At 36.1% G+C, this 23,990-nt stretch overlaps 1 protein-coding gene across 1 annotated transcript; it reads left to right on the top strand.

Annotated features, from left to right (window-relative positions):
- The first annotated feature begins 42 nt into the window (after nucleotides 1–42).
- Nucleotides 43–23,593, top strand: LOC132560014 (ubiquitin carboxyl-terminal hydrolase 10-like). The gene is made up of 15 exons (XM_060224671.1): nucleotides 43–100; nucleotides 1,292–1,396; nucleotides 1,930–1,969; nucleotides 5,657–7,582; nucleotides 8,736–8,827; nucleotides 9,739–9,848; nucleotides 13,475–13,524; nucleotides 14,357–14,466; nucleotides 17,237–17,348; nucleotides 17,802–17,908; nucleotides 18,093–18,218; nucleotides 18,913–19,005; nucleotides 20,127–20,271; nucleotides 20,808–20,873; nucleotides 22,251–23,593. Exons 1-15 carry the CDS (start codon nucleotides 83–85, stop codon nucleotides 22,439–22,441), a joined length of 3,291 nt encoding a protein of 1,096 aa, XP_060080654.1. The 5' UTR covers nucleotides 43–82; the 3' UTR covers nucleotides 22,442–23,593.
- Nucleotides 23,594–23,990: the final 397 nt, after the last annotated feature.

Here is a 23,990-nt window from a genome sequence, read left to right on the forward strand (position 1 = left end):
GATTTCACGTCGAGGTCGAAATTTTACCCAACATGGCGGCAAAGAAGCATGTTTTGTGACACATCATAAATTCCTTTCCATTATGGCTTATCAAACACAGGTTATTTGATTGCATCACTCTATATTTCCTTTGTATTTCATATCAAGGAATATGATTGAAAATACCATTGTCATTTTCGCTTTCTTCTTCATGTTATGGCGTAGCTTTTGTTTTGAAACAAACAAGCCGCATGCGGAAACGGCAAGAGGGAAAGTAGGGGTCATGTTTTTGTGATTTATGTTGACACGTAAAAGTTTATCAAGTGAAAGCAGGAAGAAAAGTAATTGCATCAAAAATAAATTCTTCTGCTGTAGTATTTACTTATATTCGACGGATTAGGTGTGTTAACAATTGCAAGCTTCTTCATCAGACTTGTAAATGAGTCGAAAGGCATGTGTCCTACTCTCAGGACATGTGAAACGCGAATGTTTATGTGTTGGTTCTGACCGGTTTCTTATCTATTATCATCTTAATGTTCAAATCTGGCGTCCTGTTTTGTTGCAAATGTCAAAAGAAATGAGTGTTTCAATTTCCAATTATCCCGCATTTGAGTCATTTATTGCTCAAATCAGTATATAAATGCGTCTCACTTTTGGGGAGGGCCTCCTTGAAATCTGAATGCACGCGGAAGACCAATCATATACTCTCCAAAGCAATTTTAGATAACTTTTTGTTTCAGGAGACAAACTAAAATCCACAACAGCAAATTGATCGAGATTCACATGCTAACAGCTTCTTTGGTACAAATCAAGATGGTGTTCTTTAAATTGGTCAGAACTGTAGATATACTAGAGACTTGATGTTATGTGGAGAATGTGTTTATTTATACAGATAATTGTTGATAAGGCCTAACTAGAGTCAAATAAAAGGTAGACCTAGAACTTTGCAAAATTGATATCAAAGATTCCAATCTTACAGCTGAATGAAGCAACCACCTGGTTTGCTGAAAACGATAATGAGAAATGTTAAACACTTTTGAAAAACATCAAAAATACCGCTAAGTGCTGAAAAGTTTCCTGAAAAGTTTGTTTTAATCAGATACTGTTTGGCAGTTCTCTGGGCCTATTGCAGGATAAATACAGTATTTGTGTTGAAGAAAAACTTCTCCATTAATTTTTTTTACTGGATTCCACATTATTGTCATCTTCACAAAACATTGATATACACAATTATGCAAATTCTGTTTTACTGTGTATCAAGGTTTATAGACAAATCTGATATCTATAAGATGAAATATATTTCAATTTATAGGACTTGATGTTTGGGGACTTCGATACCCTGGACCAACATGAACAGAATAATATCAAAAAGATTCTGTATGGACCTAGAAGTTCAACTGAGGACAGGAAAGTGGAGGTAGGTTTATATAGGAACTTATTTTGTATAAAAAGTAAATGCTGCTCTCTATCAAGGCAAATAAAAAATCTGTTGACAGTGCAAGAATTGTTTTTGTCCGGTGCAAGATCTCCAACATTTCATAGTTTTATTTGCCACATAATAGGTTTTGTTTTGTTCTGTTTTATGATTAGTCAATGATTTATTCAGAAAAATATTATAAAGCACAGTAGTTTCTGTATACAGAATAATCTACATGTAACATTTAAAGTCTGATGTCGTCAATCACAGGATCAGTAACATTGTAGTGGTGACTGACCAAATGAATCATGTCTTTACTTTGTAACTTTAAGTATTAGAAACTTATATTCATTAACTCTTAACTCTGAATGGGTTGCAAGTTCCCTGTTACTTAATAAAGGGTTGTGTTGATCAACAGAACAGTCAAATTGTGTGCAATTTGGTTTGAAACAAAACCACTCTGTTTCTCCCTCTGTTGTACATTTTCCACATTGCTATTTCTGAACATTTACTACATATATTTCATGTTGCAGTTCCCATGGGATGAGGCTGAAATGTCCCAACCAGATATTGGTAAGTTGAAAATTGGACTTGTGTATTAAAATGGACCCTTGTTAGTCTGGACAGTTTTGTACAATGGATCTTGTTTGTGTGAACAGTAAAGTCCTTTGTACAATGGGTCACTGTTAGTGTTGACACTTGGGTTTGTAAAACTGTTAGTGTTGACACTTTGGTTTGTAATATTGTTAGTGTTGACACTTTGGTTTGTAAAACTGTTAGTGTTTACACTTTGGTTTGTAATATTGTTAGTGTTGACACTTTGGTTTGTAAAACTGTTAGTGTTTACACTTTGGTTTGTAATATTGTTAGTGTTGACACTTGAGTTAGTAATATTGATAGTGTTTACACTTGGGTTTGTAATATTGTTAGTGTTGACACTTTGGTTTGTAATATTGTTAGTGTTGACACTTTGGTTTGTAAAACTGTTAGTGTTTACACTTTGGTTTGTAATATTGTTAGTGTTGACACTTGGGTTTGTAATATTGATAGTGTTTACACTTGGGTTTGTAATATTGTTAGTGTTGACACTTTGGTTTGTAAAACTGTTAGTGTTTACACTTTGGTTTGTAATATTGTTAGTGTTGACACTTTGGTTTGTAAAACTGTTAGTGTTTACACTTTAGTTTGTAATATTGTTAGTGTTGACACTTGAGTTAGTAATATTGATAGTGTTTACACTTGGGTTTGTAATATTGTTAGTGTTGACACTTTGGTTTGTAATATTGTTAGTGTTGACACTTTGGTTTGTAAAACTGTTAGTGTTTACACTTTGGTTTGTAATATTGTTAGTGTTGACACTTGGGTTTGTAATATTGATAGTGTTTACACTTGGGTTTGTAATATTGTTAGTGTTGACACTTTGGTTTGTAATATTGTTAGTGTTGACACTTTGGTTTGTAAAACTGTTAGTGTTGACACTTTGGTTTGTAATATTGTTAGTGTTGACACTTGGGTTTGTAATATTTGTTAGTGTTGACACTTGGGTTTGTAATATTGTTAGTGTTGATACTTGGGTTTGTAATATTGTTAGTGTTGACACTTTGGTTTGTAAAACTGTTAGTGTTGACACTTGGGTTTGTAATATTGTTAGTGTTGACACTTTGGTTTGTAATATTGTTAGTGTTGACACTTTGGTTTGTAATATTGTTAGTGTTGACACTTGAGTTTGTAATATTGTTAGTGTTGACACTTTGGTTTGTAATATTGTTAGTGTTGACACTTTGGTTTGTAAAACTGTTAGTGTTGACACTTGGGTTTGTTATATTGTTAGTGTTATAGTGTTGACACTTGGGTTTGTAATATTGTTAGTGTTGACACTTTGGTTTGTAATATTGTTAGTGTTGACACTTTGGTTTGTAATATTGTTAGTGTTGACACTTTGGTTTGTAATATTTGTTAGTGTTGACACTTGGGTTTGTAAAACTGTTAGTGTTGACACTTTGGTTTGTAATATTTGTTAGTGTTGACACTTGGGTTTGTAAAACTGTTAGTGTTGACACTTTGGTTTGTAATATTGTTAGTGTTGACTGTTAGTGTTGACACTTTGGTTTGTAATATTGTTAGTGTTGATACTTAGTGGACACTTTTGTAATATTTGTTAGTGTTGATACTTTGGTTTGTAATATTGTTAGTGTTGACACTTGGGTTTGTAATATTGTTAGTGTTGACACTTTGGTTTGTAATATTGTTAGTGTTGACACTTTGGTTTGTAAAACTGTTAGTGTTTACACTTTGGTTTGTAATATTGTTAGTGTTGACACTTGGGTTTGTAATATTGATAGTGTTTACACTTGGGTTTGTAATATTGTTAGTGTTGACACTTTGGTTTGTAATACTGTTAGTGTTTTGTAATTAGTGTTGACACTTTGGTTTGTAAAACTGTTAGTGGTTTGTAATATTGTTAGTGTTGACACTTGAGTTAGTAATATTGATAGTGTTTACACTTGGGTTTGTAATATTGTTAGTGTTGACACTTTGGTTTGTAATATTGTTAGTGTTGACACTTGAGTTTGTAATATTGTTAGTGTTGACACTTGGGTTTGTAATATTGTTAGTGTTGACACTTGGGTTTGTAATATTGTTAGTGTTGACACTTTGGTTTGTAATATTGTTAGTGTTGACACTTTGGTTTGTAAAACTGTTAGTGTTGACACTTTGGTTTGTAATATTGTTAGTGTTGACACTTGGGTTTGTAATATTTGTTAGTGTTGACACTTGGGTTTGTAATATTGTTAGTGTTGATACTTGGGTTTGTAATATTGTTAGTGTTGACACTTTGGTTTGTAATATTTGTTAGTGTTGACACTTGGTTTGTATATTGTTAAGTGTTGACACTTGGGTTTGTAATATTGTTAGTGTTGACACTTTGGTTTGTAATATTGTTAGTGTTGACAGTGTAATATTGTTAGTGTTGACACTTGGTTTGTAATATTGTTAGTGTTGACACTTAGTGTTGATACTTTGGTTTGTAATATTTGTTAGTGTTGATACTTTGGTTTGTAATATTTGTTAGTGTTGACACTTGGGTTTGTAATATTTGTTAGTGTTGACACTTTGGTTTGTAATATTGTTAGTGTCGACACCTTGGTTTGTAATATTGTTAGTGTTGACACTTGGGTTTGTAATATTTGTTAGTGTTGATACTTTGGTTTGTAATATTGTTAGTGTTGACACTTTGGTTTGTAATATTTGTTAGTGTTGACACTTGGGTTTGTAAAACTGTTAGTGTTGACACTTTGGTTTGTAATATTTGTTAGTGTTGACACTTGGGTTTGTAAAACTGTTAGTGTTGACACTTGGGTTTGTAAAACTGTTAGTGTTGACACTTTGGTTTGTAATATTTGTTAGTGTTGACACTTGGGTTTGTAATATTGTTAGTGTTGACACTTTGGTTTGTAATATTTGTTAGTGTTGATACTTTGGTTTGTAATATTTGTTAGTGTTGATACTTTGGTTTGTAATATTGTTAGTGTTGACACTTTGGTTTGTAAAACTGTTAGTGTTGACACTTTGGTTTGTAATATTTGTTAGTGTTGACACTTGGGTTTGTAAAACTGTTAGTGTTGACACTTTGGTTTGTAATATTTGTTAGTGTTGACACTTGGGTTTGTAAAACTGTTAGTGTTGACACTTTGGTTTGTAATATTTGTTAGTGTTGACACTTGGGTTTGTAAAACTGTTAGTGTTGACACTTTGGTTTGTAATATTTGTTAGTGTTGACACTTGGGTTTGTAAAACTGTTAGTGTTGACACTTTGGTTTGTAATATTTGTTAGTGTTGACACTTTGGTTTGTAATATTTGTTAGTGTTGATACTTTGGTTTGTAATATTGTTAGTGTTGACACTTTGGTTTGTAATATTTGTTAGTGTTGATACGTAGTTGTATCGTTTTTAATGTGGATACCTGGGTTTGTAAAAGTTTACATTACTAGTTGACCTCCAAGGGTCAAAAAGCTTCTGCATTATAGCCAAGTTATATGGAATTCAAAAAATTACTTGTCAGTATTTGAAAAAGAAAATTTTACTTGTAGTTAAGTCAATACTTTGAAATATTAAACAAAATATTGATTCTGAGATTCACTTGATCCCTTGCAGAGTATCTGCTAGACCAGTTCGGTTTGTAACACTGATGTGGTAAATGAATTACAGTGGTAGATGAACATGAAAGTAATGTTTCTAATTTGACCTTTACATTTACAGCCCAGGGAGGTGACCGGGTGATTGCTACAGAAACAAACTCTGTAGTGATGAATATGAACACAGGTCCCATCGCCAATTACCAACAATTCCATCCTGAAGGCCCTCCTCAACAGCAGTATACACAGCCTATGAAAAACAGCCATGAACAGATGAATTCAGCCAAGTTTGAAGGAAACAGACAAACTTATCAGGACAGTCAACAAAGTGAAGTTTATGGAAACCAATTTCCAAGGGAGGATCCAAATTACCAAGCTTCTGTTGAATTTGGTTATGATCCCAATCAGTCAGAAATGTCCCAGGGTGGTGGTAAGCAACGTAGAAATAAAAAGAAACGCCCTCCTGGTTATTATGAAAAGCTGGAGGAGGCAGAAAGGCAGTCACAGAATGACATTGTCCAAGGGAACGTTGGGAACTGGGCTGACAGTGCAGCTGGACAGGTCTCATCTCAAAACTTTGATTTCATGCCTCTTAACTACCCGTCCGTACCTCCAGAGGTAAGACACAATGAATCACCTGTAGCTCAGCACACACAGCCTCCATTCCATGATCAGAGACCTCCTGCAGTTGGCATGGTTCAGGAGCATCCCTACCCCCAACAAAACACCGCTCCCACTATGGTCTACCCCCAACAGGCTATTCATCAAGGTTCCATCCCTCAGCAGGGTCCGGCAATGTTGGCCACAGAAAATACCCCTGATGCTAGAAATGGAAGCTGTCTCCCACGAGAGGGGGCCCATATGGGGATAGTGGATCCCCCACAAGTCGTACGAGAAGCCTCACTCCCAAGGGAGGGGGCACACATGGGTGTAATGGACCAATCCCAAACATATCATCAAAGTTCTATCCCAGGTCGTGGCCAGCCACCACCCATGGGTAACATGGCTCTGGGATCATATCCCATTCCTGCCCAGCAGAGTATCAACAGAAACATGAGTGGTATTCCACCATCACATCAGAATTCAGCTGTAAATCAGTATGCATACAGTTCATCTCCACAGGCCACCCATCAGATGGACCAGAGTGGCCATAATGTTTCACCGGAAAATTTGTCCACATCTTCTCTCCCACCACAGATTGCCAATCCACAGGTTGCCCCACATCTGACACATCCACCTGTGGATCAACATGAACTGGTGGGGAAAGTGTCACACCAACTGTCTGATCTCAGTGTGTCACAAAACACAAGGGGAGACAACCCTAACTATGCACATCCTCCTCCTCATCCTCATCAAGTTCCACAGACCGGCAATGTTGTCCATGATTCTAACCATGGTACCCCTGTCATGGACAACATTTCTGCTGGATCTAATACAGGTGTACATGTAAACAGACCCCCCGGCTTTAATGTTTCTCCTTCTCCTCATAACCCTCCTGTGGCAGCTGCAATTTCATTAAATTCCATGGATTTAAATAAACAAGACAATTACAATAAGCAGACCACATCACAGAGGATGCAGGTCAATGAACAAGTGGTGCCACCCAATGAACAAAATAGTGAAAATATTCGAGTCGCTGAATCTGATCACCAAGTCATTGAACCAATTCACCAAGTTCGCGAATCTTATCTCCAAGTCAGTGATTCTGTTCATCAAAACACACCAGAACCAAGTGTGAATAGTACTGTAGTTAATGACGCTAGTGAAGTAAACACATCTCAACAAGGGAGTGGTGATCTGAAGCTCGCAAACGAAAGTGATCCTAGTCGACCTGTTCAGTCCGAACAGCCAAAACCTGCTATGGCGTTTTCATGGGCAGGACTTTTCAAAAATGTGACCCCACCAGCAACAGGTACCGTTCCCTATAGTGTAACACATGTGGAAAACACACCTCCTCCGCCGGAGGTAAAGCAACATGTGACAAAAGACGTTAGTGTACCCAGTGGTCCAGTAAGGGCAGAGGATGATAAACTGGCAACCAGTTTTGGAGGTAATTAACACAATACGCACATGAAATAATTGTTTGTGTTTTATTTGTTAAAGAGAACAATCTCTGGATGAAGTAGGTGAATTATCCAGAATTGTACCTAAACACAAAATTATAAATATATTATTTTTCATGTGTTGTAGTTTTAATAGAATTCTGTCTGGTATTGTTATACCTCTATTGTGTCTAGTGAATACAACCATATCATGTTTTGGTTTAAGATCTGAGTCGTGTATTAGGAACTATAACAACACCACTGAACCATTCAATGATGAAAATATTGCGCTAATACATGGTTACACTAATTCCTGTTTCCTTATAATCTTTATATAACAATTATTGTAAATGTGCCATTTTATCATTGTGCTTATTTGCTAAAAATTGATAATGTGCTGCAGTTTGATTGTTCCAAATTAAGTAAGTTCACAGTTTAATCATTAACACTTGCAGATTACAATATGATGTTAGGATTGAGTTGGATATTGCACAATGATGACTAAAGAAAGGTTCCTTTAATTCATGCATTTCAAACAATATTTAACATGGAAGTACATTAGAGTTAACAAAAGGATGGACCTTAAAATTTATCAGGCTGTCCAGCGTCCTTAAAATTCCTTTAAAAATCCTAATTTTTTTCAGTTTTGCTAAAATTCCTAAAAAAAATGAAAAATTCAAAGGGAATTCCTAAAAAAGCCCTAATTTTTCACTTCAGTTCCTACTTTTTTATATTTTTTACAATTTACTGAAAATGTTTTCATTGAATTCATACTTCAAATATGTTTTAATGTAGTCTGTAGTTCTATTTCAGGGTAGATAATGAAAGGCAGTTGACCAGTGGATCTATGTACCCAGATTGTTATTGGTTGTGACTGAGTGACAGAGGTGTGATTCTTAAGGTCACAGCCAACAGCAGCTGGGACACTGAAACCCTGGAAGACACCTTTCCTGCAATTAAGGCATTGTATGTTAGTTTCTATTTTGTCAAATTTGTAAAGGTAAGTCAGTTTAATGCTTAATTCATCAATCATATACAATTCAGGAATCATTGAAAAGGTGGTACCTGTATGTGTTAGAGCTTTTTTTTGCTTTCCTTTTATCCTTGTTCCAGTTGCAGATCAAGTAAACAAAAATTGATACCATATTTACCATGTTACAGAGGCCTTAAGCAACTTGAGAGTGAGTCATGTCCAGGTTGGACTGACCCCACGTGGACTGGTCAACCGTGGCAACTGGTGTTACATCAATGCTGTATCCTTTATTACAAGTATATATTATAGCAAACAGTCAAAATATTCAACTGCTAGCAAAACTAATGACACCAATTCAAGCAGTAGATTTCAATATTCTACTATGTAAAGAAATGGATCCTGAAATTCAATTAATTTTTTGAAAGATTGTAATCAATTGTATTGTGAAAAATTGATACAAGTAATGATATTATTGAAAACCTTGTCGTTGTCGACCTAAAATGATTTCCATTTTACTTGTATGATATTAAATCCAGAGATGTTTTATACTTGTTTGGAGATATTGGATTTACCAAGTTAGGTTTGCTGGTCTTCCTGACATCTGTACACTGGAATTATGCTTGATAAATCTTACTGTAATCCCAGTTGGTGTTAGCAAGGAGGGAGGGGAGCGTGTAAAACCTTGTCTATGTGTAATCTCATATGAACATTTGGATTTGTGGATGAGATATTCCATGAAGCCAAGACAGATTAAGGTTAAAGTCTCTTACCATAAATGTTGTGGTGTCAATTGCTTCACCAAGTTCTTGTCTCTTGGATATGACCAATGTCACAAGGTCAAAGGTCATCCTTTTATAAGATATGACTCATGAAACCCTGAATTAATTTTACATCAGTTGGATTGGTAGCATAAATTTTAACACTGGATTAGATTTTGATGACTTATTTTCAAGGTCAAAGAATTAAACAACATGCTAAAATGGTCAGTCTCATTTGGCACAATAAGTAGCATACTGTTGCAAAGGATAAAATTATTCAATTCTACAATCAAATGTAGGGTCACATGCCCTCTAGGTACTCTGATTCCCTCCCTAATAAGTTTCACCTGTACTCTTGTATCTGGGCAAACAAGGGTGAATTATTTTATATGCCCAGTTAAATTGAACATTTGTCTTCCTTCACTTCCCTCAGACACTTCAGGCTTTAATAGCCTGTCCTCCATTTTGTGACCTACTGCGCAGAATGCCTAAGTACAACAGAGAGGAGAGGGGAGCCAGTAGTACTCCAGTGTTAGATTGTATGTAAGTACAACAGAGAGGGGAGCCAGTAGTACTCCAGTGTTAGATTGTATGTAAGTACAACAGAGAGGAGAGGGTAAGTACAACAGAGAGCAGCCAGTAGTACTCCAGTGTTAGATTGTATGTAAGTACAACAGAGAGGAGAGGGGAGCCAGTAGTACTCCAGTGTTAGATTGTATGCAAGTACAACAGAGAGGAGAGGGCAGCCAGTAGTACTCCAGTGTTAGATTGTATGTAAGTACAACAGAGAGGAGAGGGGAGCCAGTAGTACTCCAGTGTTAGATTGTATGTAAGTACAACAGAGAGGAGAGGGCAGCCAGTAGTACTCCAGTGTTAGATTGTATGTAAGTACAACAGAGAGGACAGCCAGTAGTACTCCAGTGTTAGATTGTATGTAAGTACAACATAGAGGGCAGCCAGTAGTACTCCAGTGTTAGATTGTATGTAAGTACAACAGAGAGGACAGCCAGTAGTACTCCAGTGTTAGATTGTATGTAAGTACAACAGAGAGGAGAGGGGAGCCAGTAGTACTCCAGTGTTAGATTGTATGTAAGTACAACAGAGAGGGGAGCCAGTAGTACTCCAGTGTTAGATTGTATGTAAGTACAACAGAGAGGAGAGGGGAGCCAGTAGTACTCCAGTGTTAGATTGTATGTAAGTACAACAGAGAGGGGAGCCAGTAGTACTCCAGTGTTAGATTGTATGTAAGTACAACAGAGAGGACAGCCAGTAGTACTCCAGTGTTAGATTGTATGTAAGTACAACAGAGAGGACAGTCAGTAGTACTCCAGTGTTAGATTGTATGTAAGTACAACAGAGAGGACAGCCAGTAGTACTCCAGTGTTAGATTGTATGTAAGTACAACAGAGAGGGGAGAGTAGTACTCCACAGCCAGAGAGTAGTACTCCAGTGTTAGATTTGTACAGTAGTAGTACAAGAGAGGGAGCCAGTAGTACTCCAGTGTTAGATTGTATGTAAGTACAACAGAGAGGACAGCCAGTAGTACTCCAGTGTTAGATTGTATGTAAGTACAACAGAGAGGACAGCCAGTAGTACTCCAGTGTTAGATTGTATGTAAGTACAACAGAGAGGAGAGGGGAGCCAGTAGTACTCCAGTGTTAGATTGTATGTAAGTACAACAGAGAGGGGAGCCAGTAGTACTCCAGTGTTAGATTGTTAGATTGTATGTACAACAGAGAGAGAGGGGAGCCAGTAGTACTCCAGTGTTAGATTGTATGTAAGTACAACAGAGAGGGGAGCCAGTAGTACTCCAGTGTTAGATTGTATGTAAGTACAACAGAGAGGACAGCCAGTAGTACTCCAGTGTTAGATTGTATGTAAGTACAACAGAGAGGACAGTCAGTAGTACTCCAGTGTTAGATTGTATGTAAGTACAACAGAGAGGAGAGGGGAGCAAGTAGTACTCCAGTGTTAGATTGTATGTAAGTACAACAGAGAGGGGAGCCAGTAGTACTCCAGTGTTAGATTGTATGTAAGTACAACAGAGAGGAGAGGGGAGCAAGTAGTACTCCAGTGTTAGATTGTATGTAAGTACAACAGAGAGGAGAGGGGAGCCAGTAGTACTCCAGTGTTAGATTGTATGTAAGTACAACAGAGAGGAGAGGGGAGCAAGTAGTACTCCAGTGTTAGATTGTATGTAAGTACAACAGAGAGGACAGTCAGTAGTACTCCAGTGTTAGATTGTATGTAAGTACAACAGAGAGGACAGTCAGTAGTACTCCAGTGTTAGATTGTATGTAAGTACAACAGAGAGGGGAGCCAGTAGTACTCCAGTGTTAGATTGTATGTAAGTACAACAGAGAGGACAGTCAGTAGTACTCCAGTGTTAGATTGTATGTAAGTACAACAGAGAGGACAGCCAGTAGTACTCCAGTGTGTTAGTAAGTTGTAGTGTTAGATTGTAGTACAACAGAGAGGACAGCCAGTAGTACTCCAGTGTTAGATTGTATGTAAGTACAACAGAGAGGGGAGCCAGTAGTACTCCAGTGTTAGATTGTATGTAAGTACAACAGAGAGGAGAGGTGTTAGAGTAGTAAGTACTCCAGTGTTAGATTGTATGTAAGTACAACAACAGAGAGTGTTAGATTGTATGTAAGTACAACAGAGAGGACAGCCAGTAGTACTCCAGTGTTAGATTGTATGTAAGTACAACAGAGAGGGGAGCCAGTAGTACTCCAGTGTTAGATTGTATGTAAGTACAACAGAGAGGAGAGGGGAGCCAGTAGTACTCCAGTGTTAGATTGTATGTAAGTACAACAGAGAGGGGAGCCAGTAGTACTCCAGTGTTAGATTGTATGTAAGTACAACAGAGAGGGCAGCCAGTAGTACTCCAGTGTTAGATTGTATGTAAGTACAACAGAGAGGAGAGGGGAGCCAGTAGTACTCCAGTGTTAGATTGTATGTAAGTACAACAGAGAGGACAGCCAGTAGTACTCCAGTGTTAGATTGTATGTAAGTACAACAGAGAGGAGAGGGGAGCCAGTAGTACTCCAGTGTTAGATTGTATGTAAGTACAACAGAGAGGGGAGCCAGTAGTACTCCAGTGTTAGATTGTATGTAAGTACAACAGAGAGGACAGCCAGTAGTACTCCAGTGTTAGATTGTATGTAAGTACAACAGAGAGGGGAGCCAGTAGTACTCCAGTGTTAGATTGTATGTAAGTACAACAGAGAGGACAGCCAGTAGTACTCCAGTGTTAGATTGTATGTAAGTACAACAGAGAGGGGAGCCAGTAGTACTCCAGTGTTAGATTGTATGTAAGTACAACAGAGAGGGCAGCCAGTAGTACTCCAGTGTTAGATTGTATGTAAGTACAACAGAGAGTCTCGAGTTTTTATAAGTGGCATTTGTCAATCTGTACAGAATTTACAAGTGAGTAGAAAATGGAGAATATCTACATCTGCAGTAAAAGGTACAAATTGAACACAAGTGTGATTTAAGGTCAGAGGTGAATTTCTTATACTAAGGATGGCTCAAGTTTTACATATTTTTCACTTGATAACAAACATACATCTGACTGAAGGAGTAACGTTACCACGGAAACAAACAACCCGTGAGAGATCAAATATGAATTTTGCCTTTTTTCTGAGTGAAATTTGCGTCTTTAATAGCAGAAAAATATTATTGTTTGGAATTTTTAAAAATCTTAAATCAAGCCATCAAATCGCTGTGATATGCAAAAAGAAAAAAAAAAAGAAAAGAAAAAAAAATCAGAAAATTGCAGGTAGAGTGCGGCACACAAGTTTTCACCACCTAAATAAACAAATCATGGATTTAAGAAAATCTAGATATTACATCTAGAAATTAATTCTTATTGATGCTATCAAGAATAAAAAAATATTTTGTCAAAATGGAAATAGTGGCTTTTATGTAAAAAAATATTTTGTCAAAATGGAAATGACCAGGTAGTGGCTTTTATGTTTTACAAGCTATCTCGGAGTGGAAATGTGTGTAAGATTTGATGACCTTTAAAGAAGGTGGTAACTTTATGCTCCCCCAAACATTTTCAGAGCATGAAAAAAAAAGAATTAAAATATCAGGTCATTACCAGTAAACTGCATCACAGTATCAGGAATTAAACACCAATATCTTCATGTTTCTTTATACAGGGTGGAGTTTGTGAACGAGTTCTCGCCATACGCCAGAAATACTGACAGAGGTAAGCTTTCGTATTTGTTAATTTTTAAGCATATGTTTCTAATTATTCCAAGCAGAGCAATATATCTTTATTCATAATTTCTTTATTTCCTCCAAATATTGAAGAGTAATTACAATGATAAACATTGTAAATTTAGGTGAAAATTAAAGAAAAAAGTGCAAGAATATATGTATATAAATATTTAATAATGAATGTGAATAACCAATCCATCAATAATAGAGATTTCTAGCAGAACACATCAAACATTAGATAGGAGATGGCCTTTACTAAAAAGTCATATTGTAGGCCTTTTCAGAAAACATTAGACGATCTTTTATAAAAAATGTAAACAAAGATGAATCATCAGCAAATGATTCATAAATGTCCTCACAGGGAGCACCCAACAGAGACACTTTGAAGAGATGGGCTTATTGCTTAACTTTTATAAGGTCTCAATCGCGATTTTGTCCAGCTTCACGCATTGTGCATCATAAACTTTTAATGTTATCAACTTCTTCAGGAAAACTCCGAAAACTGATTTCAATGAAATTTTACAAAAACCTTCCATGGCTAAAGGCACACCAAAATTGGAAATCATATGGTCTCATCCGAGATCAATTGTATTCAGTCTTTGTCTTAAATCTTACTTTAACTAGATTCTTACAGTTTAAACGATTGATGTTTTTCCAAAGAATGAAAAAAATATTTGAAATTTAATATATGAAACATTTTGTTGAAACTAATGAAATATATATATTATTGAATTTTACACAATTGTGGAATCAGTCCTCATGATGCATTGTTAAAAAACATATCTTTTTTATTATCGAAACTGATCTTTACAATCTTATAGGACCACATAAAAACCGTAAGCCATTTCAAGATATCACACAGGGGAAGGAGTTTGAGCCAGTCAATGTCTACAAGATGTTACAAGTAATGCAGGCTAACCAGACATTTAGGGTAAGTCTTCTGTCAAACCAGACATTTAGGGTAAGTCTTCTGTCAAACCAGACATTTAGGGTAAGTCTTCTGTCAAACCAGACATTTAGGGTAAGTCTTCTGTCAAACCAGACATTTAGGGTAAGTCTTCTGTCAAACCAGACATTTAGGGTAAGTCTTCTGTCAAACCAGACATTCACCGAAAGTCTTCTGTCAAACCAGACATTTAGGGTAAGTCTTCAGTCAAACCAGACATTTAGGGTAAGTCTTCTGTCAAACCAGACATTTAGGGTAAGTCTTCTGTCAAACCAGACATTCACCGAAAGTCTTCTGTCAAACCAGACATTTAGGGTAAATTCTGTCAGTCAAACCAGACATATAGGGTAAGTCTTCTGTCAAACCAGACTTTTAGGGTAAGTCTTCAGTCAAACCAGACATTTAGGGTAAGTCTTCTGTCAAACCAGACATTCACCGTAAGTCTTCTGTCAAACCAGACATTTAGGGTAAGTCTTCTGTCAAACCAGACATTTAGGGTAAGTCTTTTGTCAAACCAGACATTCACCGTAAGTCTTCTGTTAAACCAGACATTTAGGGTAAGTCTTCTGTCAAACCAGACATTTAGGGGAAAGTCTTTTGTCAAACCAGACATTCACCGTAAGTCTTCTGTTAAACCAGACATTTAGGGTAAGTCTTTTGTCAAACCAGACATTCACCATAAGTCTTCTGTTAAACCAGACATTCACCGTAAGTCTTCTGTCAAACCAGACATTCACCGTAAGTCTTCTGTCAAACCAGACATTTAGGGTAAGTCTTCAGTCAAACCAGACATTTAGGGTAAGTCTTCTGTCAAACCAGACATTCACCGAAAGTCTTCTGTCAAACCAGACATTTAGGGTAAATTCTGTCAGTCAAACCAGACATATAGGGTAAGTCTTCTGTCAAACCAGACATTTAGGGTAAGTCTTCAGTCAAACCAGACATTTAGGGTAAGTCTTCTGTCAAACCAGACATTCACCGTAAGTCTTCTGTCAAACCAGACATTTAGGGTAAGTCTTCAGTCAAACCAGACATTTAGGGTAAGTCTTCTGTCAAACCAGACATTTAGGGTAAGTCTTCAGTCAAACCAGACATTTAGGGTAAGTCTTCTGTCAAACCAGACATTTAGGGGAAAGTCTTTTGTCAAACCAGACATTCACCGTAAGTCTTCTGTCAAACCAGACATTTAGGGTAAGTCTTCTGTCAAACCAGACATTTAGGGTAAGTCTTTTGTCAAACCAGACATTCACCGTAAGTCTTCTGTTAAACCAGACATTCACCGTAAGTCTTCTGTCAAACCAGACATTCACCGTAAGTCTTCTGTCAAACCAGACATATAGGGTAAGTCTTCTGTCAAACCAGACATTTAGGGTAAGTCTTCTGTCAAACCAGACATTCACCGTAAGTCTTTACTCAAACTAAACATTCATGGTAGGTTGTCCTCACAGCTATCTATTATATATGTGTCTGTAATAGAGAAGAACAGCAGCTCCAGTGCAGAAGTGTATAATTCCTACTTGTTAACTACGATCTACAATAAGAACCAAATTAATGTATACTTAGCCTACTGTTAAATGTGAACTTGCCACCTGATGGCATCAGCCTGTTTTAATTCACCTTCATCCATCGTCTGTCAGTAAACAATCCTTGCTTTGAGAGATATTTCTCAAACTTAATGTATATGTTTGCCACGGTCTCTAGTTGTGCTCGTTTTATTTTGATATTTATCTATTTATTAATTAACCAAATAGTAACAGGCAGCCATTTGGATTTTGACAGTTTGTTTTAGCTATTTCTGGAAGTTCTTGATAGTTTTTTTTTCAAGCTTGATATGTACGGTTTAACTTGGTTCCTTTGCCCATCAAAGTCAATTTAATGGTGAACACCAAAATCCCTCGGAGATCCATTATGTAAAAAGAAGTTTTATTTTGATGTCATTTTCCTGTTGTGACGACATCATATAAACGTCTTAAATTGATATTTGTCAATAACCTGCTTTTTGTAAGCACTTCATGAACATTTACAACACCTGTAACAAACAAAAAAAAATAAACAAATCTTCAAGAACTGAAAACAGATCCTCAAGTGGTGGGCGCCAAGATCCCTCTGGGATCTCTTGTTAAGTATTGAAATCTTTTTAGAACAATTTTACTATTCAAATAAAACTTCTACTTAACCCCAGGACTTGTTTTTTGTCTACTGAAGCAAATTATCAAGTAAACTCCAAGGGCAATACAAATAAACAAAATCTGAATTCCTGGGGTAGGATAGAAGTTGTCTTCTAAGATAGTGTTTTACGCAGACTTTTACCAAAGTGTTAGAAAACGATTGGTGATGTATAGATCACTCAACATGTCTGTACTCTCATCAGAGATCAGTTGGATTCTTTGTTTTAAATCTTACTTTAACTAGATTCTTACTGTTTAAACGATAAACATTTTGCCAAAGAATGAAAAAAATATTTAATATGTAATATAAGAAGCAGTTTGTTGAAACTAATGAGATACATATATCATTGAATTTTACACAACTGTTGAATAAGCCCACATGATGCGTTGTTGAAAAAACATCTTTTTTATTATAAAAACTTATCCTAATGCAGACTTTCTTTAATGTTTCACTTCAACTTTGAGTTCATTATATTATCATTAATTTTCAAAAGGAAAAAATATGATGTCTAACAAAACAGAATTTCTCTAGAATTTCTTTGGCGTAAATGTGAATGAATTTTAAAGGGAGTTAACTCTGTTAATAGCTGGGGCGACAGGAGGATGCTGAAGAATTCCTTAGCTGTATCCTTGATGGACTACATGAGGAGATGGCTTCGGTCATACAACTGGTCAACGGTAGCCAAGACTCTACACCAGGTATACTGATATCAATAGTTGGCTGAACTTTTGGGATCAGACTAAAGTGATGCCAAGTTTGAAGTAATAAAACAAGAAACACATCAAAGTCTGTTCATCTAGCTACTCTGAGTTACAGCTGATATCTAGTATTACTAGGACCATTTGAAGTAGACAATCTTGTATCGATAAAGATATCGGTATCAAAAGTAGTATGAATTTTAAGAGACGGGCATACAACATAAAATGGCAACCCCTGCAGGTTTCGTAGATAATGCATGTATTGTCTTCTTGAAGGAAATGAATCCAGCGCAAGATTTGGTGGCATGCAGAAATGTGGGAGAAATACTCTTATATAGCTTTAATTATTGAATTACATCAGGGATATATCACAGTGATACTGAGATTTGAGGCGAGTGATTAGTACATATGAATTTTTAGATCAAGTGACAAAAATATTGTATATCATTACAGAAGCAGAGGCTAATGGTTTTGAACCGGAGGAAGACGCAGAATCTGAGATGTCGGAGGACTCCTGGGAACAAGTTGGACCGAAAAAGCGCAGTGCCCTTACACGCAAGGTATTTACTATATGCTATTCCCTCTATTTCATGGCAAGACTGTTCAGCCATTTCAGTGTTATTTAGATTTTCAAAAATCAAAAGATTTTTTGGTGGGGAAAAAGGTTTCAGGATGTTTGTCTTAAGCAATGTATTACAAAATAATTTGTCTCTTGAATGATAATGTGTCTCATTTAAACTACAGGCTATGTTTTCAAAGAGTCCTATAGCTGATATTTTTGTTGGCTATATGAGGTCAGCCGTGTTTAAATCATCAGCCAAGGAATCAGCCACCCTCCAACCATTCTTCACCCTTCAGCTGGACGTACAGGTAACTATCTGGTCTTATATTCACATATTTATATAATGTATTAGCTCACTTGACCAGAAGGGCCAAGTGAGCTTGTGCCATGGCACGGTGCCCATCCATTCGGCATCAACTTTTTCCTTTAAACAACTTCTCAATAACCAATGGACCAAATGTTTTGATATTTGGCTGGTATGTTCTTAGGATAAAGTCCAACAAAATTTGTGAAAAGAAATGACCTTGACTAGCATTCAAGCCTACAGGAGTCAAATTTGCAAAAATCTTTAAAAGACTTCTTCTCATAGACTAAAAGGCCTAGAGGCATATTAAGTTGATATATATATATATATATATATAAACACCAAGTGAGCGCTTCAGGCCAATGGGGCCATTTGTTACACAAAAATTGTAAAGTGAGTTCATGCCAACTCCCGTTTATCACTCTTGTGAACCTGTATGAAAGTGGCCCAGAAATGATACTGATAGTAATAACTTGTGTACCAAGAAAATAAACTCAAATGTTTGGACATTTGGCATTAGGTCTTATTATGCAAGTTTGGGGAATTACATCAGTCAGTTAGGAAAAATAATGTTGAAATATATTTCTGTTTTTGTGATGTGATATTTTGATGACAAACATTGTAAGTTGCTATGTGTGTGTAAACGACTAGAAGAAATGTAAGCAATGCTGTGAGATATGATGTGATTTGTGTTACAGACAGACAAGGTGTACAGTGTTAAGGACGCCCTGGAGGGATTAGTAATAAAGGAATCCATCAGTGGTTACACCTGTACCAAGACAAAGCAGGAGGTATGATAGGACCGTCAATTCTTTTAAAACTTCATATACAGCGAGATCAGAATTGTACAGAAATTTGTATTATTATCTTGGTTAGCTAAAATCACAGACTTCAGGTAATCCCGGATTTTTGTGCCTGTTTGATTTTGGGACTGATCAAAAAATACAAAATGGCCAACAGGTGGCCATCTTGAATTTTTTTTCAATGGTTTGTTATTGCTTGAAAAATTCTGGATGGAATATCTCATTAATTTTATATGTAGGTTTCCCTTGTTCTCTAGTCTTAATGATAGGAAGGCAGCCATCGTGATTTTTTACTTTGAAAGCTTGTTGTTACTATTACTTCAGAAGCACTGGATGGACTAATCAGATTTTGACTTTGAAAGTTTGTTATTGCTATTTCATGAGAACAGCATAGATCTTTCCCTTAATCCCTAGTTGTGCCTGTGTAATTTTGGTAGTGATCAGAGAAAAAAAAATGGCCGACAGACAGCCATCTTAGATTTTTATTTCAAAAGTTTGATGTCACTATTTCTTGAGAACTACAGAATAGATCTTTCTTAAATTTCATGTAAGGTTCCTTTTGGTCCCTAGTTGTGAAAGTTTGAGTGTGGGACTGATCAGAAAACCAAAAACATTGTTATCCCTATTTCTTAAGAAGTACTGAATGGATATCTCTTAAATTTCATATGTAGCTTCCTTTGGTCTCTCCTTTCGCCCATTTGATTTTGCGATTGATCAGTAGAAAGAAAATGGCTTCTAGACGGGCATTTTTATATGCAGGTAAAGGAGCAGGGTACAACAATAGGGTATATAGAGCAAATTCCTTAAAATCCTACTTCTCCAGTAGGAATGATAGGATTTTGCCCAAAATTGGTTTCAAGAATTGTTGAGTGTCAAGTGAATTGACTGAATGGGAATCAGTTTTGTATAAATGGTGCCCCTCCTCCTTTTTATTTGAAATACCCACCCTATAGGCATGTATAACATTGCTGGGTTTTTAATATCTACGTGAGTGATACAGGCCCTATGGGCCTCTTGTTTGAATGTTAATATCAAGATGTTGACATAGATTAAATGGTGTCAATTTAGTTGCAGAAACCTTATATATATATTTTGAAATGTTTCTGTAGTTGGAAGTTGCCAAGAAAGTTACTCTGGAAGAACTCCCACCTGTACTTGTCATGCACCTCAAGTATTTTGTTTTCGACAAAGATGGTGGATGTCAGAAACTGCTCAAAAAGATTGAGTACCCTATAGACCTGGAAATCACCAGAGGTGAGTTTTCTGAAGGGAGATAACTCCCCATAGACAATTACACGACAATTTCTTACTTAACTTGAGGTTGTACAATGTGATTTAGTGAGTTGTCTCCCATGGACTGGGAAGTTTTTGTGGATCAGCAGATCCTACATCACCCACTTGTCAGCATGATATGCAGTGTACTTGTCAGTGAAAATTCAAAGAACAAGAGTGTGACTGGATATGGGTTATAGGATAAGGCAAAAAAAATCTGTTGGATAGAAATTAAATAAGTATGTAAGACTCAATGAAATGCGCATAAATGTGATTAAAGTCAGTTATTTATTGTTGGTAAACTATATTAAATATTGATTGATGTGTTCTAACAGTCTTTAAGCCCCACTATAAATGGACTCATTCATTATATTAAGATATGTCAGGTCATATACATATATAACAAAACTGAAAATGCATACTCCGTGGAATGTTAGAAATATGTACATGTAAAACTGAATATAACAGATACCGAAAAGTCAAATTATTGTACTAAAGTCCAAGTTTCCTTCACACAGATCTACTTTCCCCAAATGTCAAATCAAAGCTCCAACTTCACCAGAGATCTTACAAACTCTTTGCAGGTATGTATATTAAACTGTTCACAGGTGTGTTTGTGAAAATCTTCACAAGTATGTTTATTAATAATTTCACAAGTATGTTTGTTAATACTTTCACATGTATGTTTGTGAAAACTTTCACAGGTGTGTTTGTTAAAACTTTCACAGGTGTGTTTGTTAAAACTTTCACAGGTGTGTTTGTTAAAACTTTCACAGGTGTATATAAAATAACATGAAATTGTTTCCAGGTATGTTTAGTACAATTAACTTTTATCAGGTATGTTTTTCTGTAGTTTCACAGATATGTGTGTACACCTTCATATTAACTTCTTCCCAAGTTTATTTATCAAAATTTAGATTTTCAAATACTGTTCAAATCGCCTGCATCCCTGGTCAATTATCTGTCCATTCGTCCGTAAACAAATTTTGTTATTGTTATTTCTTGAGAAGTATCGGATCGATGTTTCTCAAATTGCATATGTAGGCTCCCCTTGTGTCGGTTTGATTTTGCCTTTGAAAGTTTGTTATCGCTATTTCTTGAGAAGTACTGGATGGATTTTTCTTCAAATTTCATATGTAGGTACCTTTTGATCTCTAGTTGTGTTAGCCATCTTGGATTTTGAATTTGCAAGTTTGTTATTGGTATATCATAAGAAGTACAGGATAGATCTATCTTGAATTTCATATGTAGATTCCCCTTGGTCCCAAGTTGTGCACATTTGATTTTGGGTCCGATCAGAAAAACAAAATGGCCTACAGGCAGCCATTTTGGATTTTGCCGAGTAAACATTGTTATCCCTATTTCTTTAGAAGTACTGAATGGATATCTTTCAAATTTCATGCACATGTTCCCTTTGGTCTCTCCTTGTGGTCGTTTAATTTTGGGACTGATTTGGGGAGGGGGGGGGGGAGGGGGAGAAATGGCTTCCAGGCAGCCATTTTTTATTTGGCAGGTAAAGATTATCATCGCTCTTTCTGCAAAGAAATGTTTATATGTCTTATCATTAAGGGCAAAAACAGAAAAGGGAAAATATCCAACTTTCAAGGAGCAAATAAACTTAAAAAATTGGTGGGTGCCAAGATCCCTCTGGGATCCCTTGTTGGAGATGATGTATCTTCCTGTCCATCAGAATGGTAGTTGAGAAGACACAATTATTTTAAACATTTTATATTCTGAGCATAAATATTTTTACTTTGATATTGTCATAGAGCTTTTCACTAGAAAAAGATGTTCTGTGTGTTTATAAAGTAATTATTTGGGATGTATGCTCTCATTTCACAAATTGACCCAAATGTAATAATGAGCTAAAATTGTATTGTGACAATTAAGTATGTTTACAATTAATTATATTGTCTTTACAAGCCATGCATTGTTTCACGGATTATTTTTTGTTTTTCCAGTCGTGTTCCACCATGGCAAGATGGCTACTGGGGGTGGCCATTACACAACTACAGTATTCCATCCTGCCATCAATGGCTGGATCAGCATAGACGATAATATTGTGAGGCCTGTAGGCCTACAGTTTGTTCTCAAGTACAATCCTCCCCGTGTTCCATATCTCCTGTACTATCGACGCACAGACGTTCACTAGGCAGCTCACCCCCATCTCTTTTCACTGCCACACTGCCAGTCAAATTATTTACCCAGCGTCATTCCAACGGGATAGGAGGACGCTGTAAATCTTCACTGTAAATCATCACCGACTTTATTACTCACAAGACTATCACTTGTGTAAGACACTGGAGTGATTATCTAAATAACAAAATCAAAAATTGTAGGAAGAGAAACTGAAGGGGCAATTTTGAAACCAGACTGCAGTTTAATTTATCAAAAATGTGATGATAATATGTGTGTGGATAATAGGACAGAACTTGTGAGCAGCATATAGTTAGGATAGATGAACAAAAGGACAGAACCTGTTAGTAGTGTGTTAAGGAAGGATGGACAAACAGACAGAACATGTGAATGTGTGTTAAGGAAGGATGGACAAACAGACAGAACCTGTGAATGTGTGTTTAGGACAGATGGACAGATTATTATCGAATATTTCTACACCTACATTGACTTGATCAGTACTGATGCATGGTGACATTCTTCAAGACAGAATCACATGAACAAAAGGTGTTTGTGTTGGTCTTTAGAATAAACAACTAAAAGCAAATGTATTTATTGGAGTGTTGATATTAATACGATGTAGACTTTGTTAAATGTATGAATCTTTTTTCACAGTTTCAAATTTTACAGTGAGACAATAGCTGACCTAAAATAGCAAGAAAGATAAATTGGCTATTGTCCTGGTCCTGGTATGTTCTTATTGATTGACAAATGTTCACCAGAGGAGCAGACATGTGAGGTGATATAAGTGATACAGATGATGTACCTGTGGTATGATGTAGAGAATAGGAAAACTGATATAGTTTATATTTTGAATGAAAACTTGTATCTAGTGGATACCTGTGTAAATTTACTTTTACAGAAATTGTATTTAATCTGCAAGAAGCCTAGAGGACAAATATAAAATCTCAAAAGAAGTGAGATGGTCTTGTCACAAGTCAACAGAATCGTATAATTGTTTGCCTTTCTGTAACATTGATGGACTGACTTATTGACCGACATGGGCCTGCTGCGGTATAGATATAAGCGCACTACGAGATGTTGTGATAGATACAATATGCCTTATGTTTGTTTGCTTTGAATGAATAAGATATGATTGTGCCTGGGAGAAATCTACGAAATTAGTGGAAAAAGTTTATTTGATTTATAGATATATAAATCTAATTAAATATACATATTTATTTATGTAGATTTATATATATATAATATCAAAAAGTTACATTTTAAGGATATGCGTGGTTGCTTAATACATTCTTGGCGCATTCATTGTCGATAGTTATAAGGATGATATGTAAAAAGAAAAAAAAAAGAAAAAAAATGTTAATATTTGTATTTACCAAGTCATATTCAATGTTGATTATGTTTGTTGTTTTTTTGTTTTTTTTTTTTTTCTGCGATAATTTGATACGGCATTATCATACTATCAAAAACTGTTTTCTCCACTTTTCATTTATTTTGTGTGTTATTTATTGTGTACCAGGTAAGTGAAGTGAGCTGCAGTGACTTTTCATAGTGTTAGAGATGTT

The sequence above is a fragment of the Ylistrum balloti genome, unplaced genomic scaffold (assembly GCF_031769215.1).
Source record: "Ylistrum balloti isolate Yb309-2 unplaced genomic scaffold, AGI_CSIRO_Ybal_v1 Utg371002, whole genome shotgun sequence".
In the NCBI taxonomy this organism is placed as follows: Eukaryota; Metazoa; Mollusca; class Bivalvia; order Pectinida; family Pectinidae; genus Ylistrum; species Ylistrum balloti.